At 53.5% G+C, this 6424-nt stretch overlaps 1 protein-coding gene across 1 annotated transcript; it reads left to right on the top strand.

Moving 5' to 3' along the window:
- Nucleotides 1–616: 616 nt before the first annotated feature.
- EsH8_IX_000767 (class I SAM-dependent methyltransferase) lies at nt 617–5122 on the top strand (the record flags this gene model as incomplete). Its single annotated transcript, XM_083267103.1, has 1 exon — nt 617–5122. One exon carries the CDS (start codon nt 617–619, stop codon nt 5120–5122), a length of 4506 nt encoding a protein of 1501 aa, XP_083130668.1.
- Nucleotides 5123–6424: the final 1302 nt, after the last annotated feature.

The raw sequence follows: 6424 nt of genomic DNA, 5'->3' as shown, positions 1-6424 counted from the left end.
ACCAACACCACCACCATCACAACCCCCGGCCGAATCGGCTCTCCCACGACAGCCGCGCAACCTCCAACCACCCCACCATCTTGCACCTCACCATCGCAACCCGGCATCTGTCTCCCTCTTCCGCGCCAGCATTCCCTGTCAACAAATATTTTTTTTCTCTCCCTTCTCTTTTCTAATCATTTCACGAGAATCCCTATTTTCCACCCTCTGTGCCTCTCTTAATCTGCTTTTCCATAAAACACTGCTCACCTCTTCTTGGTTGTGCTCGGTATCACATCTTAGCTCCCAGGTGCCATCTTGGAATTGCTGGCCGCCCTCTAGCTCTTGACTGCTACATCAGTTCTGCTGATACCAAAGGATCTAATCCCCTATTTGTGTAACTTGTGTCTGATCTGCTGTACACGGCCTGTGTTTGGAGCAACACGCCATTTCATTATCGGACCTGAGCCTGGTCGAAGCATTACCAGGTTGTTCATATCACAACATTTTTTCTGTCTAGAGTCTCGCGACTAACTCGTGGTTAGGATTTTTACGCACAATACTGCAGAGTCATGGGATATTGAGATTGTCGGATTATGGTGGACAGGCCCAGTGTATTCCTCGAACCCGGGATATCATGTCAACCCTTCGTATGGGATCAGGCTTGCCAAGTCGCCCAGATGAACCGATACGAGCGAGAAGAGGCGCCGCCGCCGCCACGTACATGGATCCAAGGGAAGAACCGCAAAACACGGCTCGGAGGATTCGCAGAGAAGGAGAGAACATTCGAATCGCGATACAGCAACCAACACAGAACAAGCCAATAGGCCAGGCACCGCAGAACGCTTCCACACGACGCCCATCCATTCCCATGTCTTTCAACAGACCTCCGTTAACACACCAGACACAGTCGTGGAGTTCCAGTAGTACAGTACCGGGAAGACCCAGCTACGTTCCAACGACGTCAGGCTCCTCTTCGTCTGAGCGGTCTCCGGCAAGCGGTTCCAAATCGGCTCGTAATGTCCTGCGTAGAAAACAACCGCCCGCTGCCCAAAAAACCCCGAGCTTGCGTCACGACTCTCAAACTGATTCGGTTCAAACGGGCTCATCTTCGTCAATTCCTCGATCCCGTTCCTCGCTGGACCCAGCTTCTGGATTTCAACTCGATCGGGGCATCACCGAAAGCCCGACGGAAATTCGGATCGCACACGTCGTTGATCTGCCAAAGACACATGCCCAAACCGTCACCATCTATCCCGAACTCGATCGATATAGAGACTTCGGTGGACGACCGTCCATGTCTTCAGAAGGATCAAGTGTCGACTTTCTCCACCGGCTGGCCACGCACGATCTCCCACCACCGACGCCTGTGTTTTCCGGCACCAGCAGCCAGTTAAGTGCCTTCAGTGGCAGCCCCTCTACCAGGTTCTCCGAGTCGACTAGCCCGGGCCCGTACAGCCGCGACACAACTCCAACATCCATGTCGTCACAATCGCCAGGTCTAGTGGCCCCGATGCGACTGCCCGTTCCCAGAGTGAGGCAGGTGAGCCCGGCTATAACACGACCGCCGGTCGCCCGAAGAAGAGCCGGAAGTATACCGAATGAGATGGAGACATTTAGCGCCGACCCTCACGGGCTTGCCGCCGTTCGCGAATCTCTGACGTCGTCTTCGTCCAACTCAACGGTCCGGGAGGTTGACCGCAAGGAAACCAAGAAAAAGAAAGGGCTATCACCCTTGCCACCGAGTCCACCGCCGCGGAAGTCCTCGCAAAAGTTTGTAAAGAACCACTTAGATGACGAGTCTCCGTCAAAGGCCTCTCGGGAACCGGCTCTGCCGGTCATGGCCTCGCCGCCTCCAGTTCAATCCCCCCCACGCCCGACGCCAGCTGTTTCGCCAAGGGCAACTCCACCAACTCGACCCAGCAGAGACAACACGCCGGACTTGCAGTCGCAGCTATTTGGGCCTTTGCCCGTAATCCACAGCAACTTGTCTTCTACATCTTTGTTGGGTGATAGACGTGGGCCGGAATCTCAAGTCATTTCGAGGTCGGCGACTCCTCTGTCATACCCAGACAAGCCCCGGCAACTTGCTCACTTGCCAGTCGGCAGAGAAGCCACACCGGCTCCGCGGGTAGTAAATGCCCCAGACGCGAAGAAGAAAAATGAAGGACGCACAGCTCGTACTCCAAGCCCCAGCACTTCGGCGTTTTCTCGATTCCCCTTCTTTGGCCGCCGCTCCAAAACAGCGCCAGAGGTGCCTCAGGTTGACAAGAAGGACAAGCCAACTCGCAAAGGACCGGCCGCCGGCACTGGGCACGAGGGTTATGGTCGTCTTGGGGGCTTTCGCAGGCGAAGCGGCAGCTCTACGACCAACTTGGCCCGAACAAGTTTGGGGCCGGTGTCTTCACAGGATAATCTCGGCAACACCCAACCCCTTGATCCATTCCTCTTGAAGCGGATGAACCCAGTGGTGATTTCAGGCGGAGAAATCATCGAAAACAGGAACCACAGTATAGATCTGACCCGATCAGAGAGCAATCAAAGCTTTGGCTATGCCTCAGAGGTGTCAACAACTTCTAGTGCTGGCAGAGGTCTGGCCCCTTCGGCTATACCCAGAGGGCCCCATCCTTCTTTGAGCAGTCGCCGTCCTTCGGACAGCAGCGACTCCGAGGCCATCACCATGAAGTCTACCTTGGCTTTCAGACGATCTGTCCAGCGGTTGCGTTCGTCCCCCGACCAAAGCCCTCTCAAACTGCCTAAGCCTATCTCTACTACTGGAATCACTTCACCGTCGATCAACAGCTTGGACACAAGCATTCTTTCCGACGACTCTCAGTTCGAGATGCACCGAGAAGTCATTCGCGACCGCATTGCTGCAGCTAACCCTGCAACTTCGAAGAAACTTACCAAGCGGACTCGCTCCCCAAGGAAGTGGAATCTCTTCAGCCGGTCTCAGAGCCAACCCGACACCAAGAAGAAGGAAAAGGAAGCGGTGCCGGTGGCTGCTACCGTAAAGATTGTACAGAACAAGCCAGCAGCTTTCTACACATTGATGGACGGTCCCGAACAAGAAGATATTGGCACACCCGACGTCGAAGAGATCCTTCGAGAGGCAGAGGTTTTCGGCCTTCCCTCTCCACAACCTGTCTTCAAAGAGAGAAGAACCTCCTCGGCAAGCCAAGAACAAAGGAGAGAGTCCTTGAGCAGGCTTCTTCAGCCAACCAAGTCATCGCAAGCTAGGAGAAACTCGGCTACTGTGAAGTCCACCTCAATCCCGGCAATCAGGTCGATGAAACCGACGCACACGTCACAGTCCAGTGCTTCAAAGGCAACTGAAGGACGCCCAAGTCGTCTCCCACAAGTGGGACGAATTCCCAAAGTTGTCACCTCCCGACAGGAACAAACATCGTCGAGGAGCTTCTCTCGACCCTTCAACAGAAACAGTTTGCAGATACAGCCACAGACTGCGGGGTTCAACCCTGATTTTGTTGCTTCGGGCCCGATCCAACACGATCTATCAACGCCGGAGCTCTCTCGTGGAGAGTCCACTGCAACCAGCGACAAGACCAACTCAGACCCGCGCTCCTCTCTTGTGCCTATCAAGACACCCGAGATGATTCAGATTGGCACAGAGTTCTTGGCTTTCTCTCCTAGAAAGAACTCAGAGTGCACCACCAGCACCACTTCCAGCAGTTGCGGGATGTACACTCTTGCGGATGCTATGGCATTCGTTCCCGATCCTAGCGCTCCACTCGTTGAAGACGAGATCTGGGACGAGTATAACGACCTAATTGGGGAAGTGCCGCCATCAGCAACATCTTCCAAGGGAATACCTTTTCATCTTGAGACTTACGGGTCGAGGATGTCCAAGAGATTCCTTAAGCCACTCGAGTCTCCGACCATTGCAACTTCCTCAACCACTGCGAAGACTGTCGAGGTCAACACGGGTGCTACTACATCCAGTGTATACAGTGCCGACATGACCGAACGACTCAAGGCTGCATTTGCGCTGAAGCCCGAACGGGGCTCGACAATGCTGGTACCTGTGACAGAAATTCCTACTGGCGTCATCGATCGCGAGAGCACAGAGCTGGCACGCAAAGCTACCGCAGCATCTCAGAGAAGTAGCGGCTCGTCCCGCAAGTCGAGACAATCTGATTGCAGTTGCAAGTCATCGGAGGACGAGTCACCGCTCTCTCAAGTCAACCTCAGAGTCGGCTCGATGACAGTCAGCAAGTGGCTTTCGTTTGGGCACGTACTGTTCAGCCCAGCCAGGGACCAGCTTCTGGACATCGTTGGATCTCTGAAACGACATTCTATTCTCGTTGTTGACGGCCTCGGAAACGATGACTGGTCTTTCTACGCTGCTGAGACTTACCCTGCCGCAACCTTCTTCAATTTATCGCCCCGTGCACCGCTGCCGGAAGAGCACAAGAAGTCGTCATCAAGTTTTCCTCTCAGCCCCCCAAACCATCATCAGATTCAGTACCTTTCCCACACGGATAAGTTTCCGTTCGGTCCGGAGAGCTTCACTTCAGTCGTCTTCCGTTTCCCTGCTGCTGCTCCCGAGTCTCACTACCGCAACATCGTCTCCGAAGCCCGTCGCGTGCTGAAGCCGGGCGGATACCTGGAATTATCAATACTGGATGTTGACCTCAATAACATGGGGAACCGTGGGCGGCGCACCATGCGTCGCCTGAAGGAGCGCATCCACGAGAACAACCCAGATATAAGCATTGGTTCGACGTCCGATCTCATCCTGCGCCTCCTCGGGCGGAAGGGTTTCTCTGACGTCAAGAATTGTCGCGTCGGCGTCCCGGTAGCGAGCGTTGTCAGTCGGTCGGAAAGCGGTAGCAAGAAGGCTGCCGCGGCAGGGGCGCGAAAAGCGAAAGAAATCCGCAGCCTCGCTGAGATGATGAATGACGACGGCGACTCGGCGGACGAGAACATCACCAAGATGGTGGCCAAAGTCGGTCGGTGGTGGTACAGCCGCTGTTATGAGAGCGCGGCCGGCACATCCATGAGCAAGAGCATTTGGGCTGACCACGCCCTGCTCTCCGAATGCGAGGAATTACGGACCAGCTTCAAGCTCATGGTCTGCTATGCGCGTGTCCCGGAGAGGGCGCGAACAGCAAGCATTTGATCCTTGGGAGGTTTTTTCCTGCCCTATTCTCATCCGACTTCAGCGCTGTTTTTACAATATCCTCGTTTCCTACACATACCACACATAACATGACCATATTAACACACAACATATCTTTGTCACCAAAGACATCGTTATCGGAGTCCGAAACGAAGGAGGAAAGAACTTGCATCAAAGATTCAAAGATTCAAGAGGGCGCAAGCCCATTGCCCACTCCCACCTTCCATTATACATGTGTGGTCGAGTCTTTTTTATTTATTTATCTCCATTATACGCCAAATCAAATCAGCCGGCGAACACAATTTGGCGGTTGCGAGAGGTCTTCCAGACTCCTTGACCGGGTGGTGTCGGGCATGGCCCTTCATTATCCTCGACGCCATCCCATTTCCTTGGCATTTTACACAATTGCTATCACTGGCGACAGCTGTAATACATAGTATCGGGTTCACTAGACCCGTGGTTCTGCATCTGCCGGCTGGCTGAGTTGAGGCAGAACACTACTCCTTTCTATTTTATTTTACTACAACGGAAGCAAAATGCACGCGCTAATTAACAGGGTGTTTTTATTTTATTTTCTACTTCATCAGCGATATGATAGTACTCTTGGGAGGAAAGCTGGACTGGACTGGGTTGGACTAAAAGGGCGCTGGTGCGACTAATGTAATGGCTGGGCCCTTGCGCTTCCTTTGCTTTTCTCTCTTTTCGCTCAGTCGGAGCGCTGGAAATGGGTATTTGTTTACGGGGACAAGGAGAGAAGAAGAAGAAGAAGGAGAAAAAGCGCGGTGGCTTGAAGCCCTGGGATGGAAAACGAGAGTATGACACGATGATTCATGCGTTGGATGTCTGGACTGTCCTTTGAGCGCTTTGCATGGCATGAGATACCCCAATCTTTTGGTAGCGGAAATGATCAATCTTTATTTCGTTCTTGGCTCATTTCGAAGAAAGCCGGCGGTGCCTCGAGATTTTGCGTATGCATTGAAAAGAGGCTGTTAAGATGTTAAGAATCAACGTCCCACTACACACACAGTAGGCCCCAAACAAAGCACATCTCCTGCCCTAGGAAGGGCGTGTCACGAGCTCAAGACCGGGCTTCACCGCGGCCGGGCTCTACTACCCCCTGGAAGCTTTCTTCGTAGGAGATCGAATTCCTAGGTGAGTTGAGATATGATCGGCGGTTCCAAGGAGGGAGGGGGTGTCCCCAGGCGAATATGGGAAACCAAAGAGGTTGGCTACCAGCTCCCCAGGAGGTGCCGTTTCCTGTGCCGTTCCAGTTAGCCCTCTAAACACCATCAATCATCGTCT

Source organism: Colletotrichum jinshuiense, chromosome 9 (assembly GCF_051148585.1).
Source record: "Colletotrichum jinshuiense chromosome 9, complete sequence".
NCBI classification, from domain to species: Eukaryota; Fungi; Ascomycota; class Sordariomycetes; order Glomerellales; family Glomerellaceae; genus Colletotrichum; species Colletotrichum jinshuiense.
This window is presented reverse-complemented; position numbering and strand designations above follow the sequence as displayed.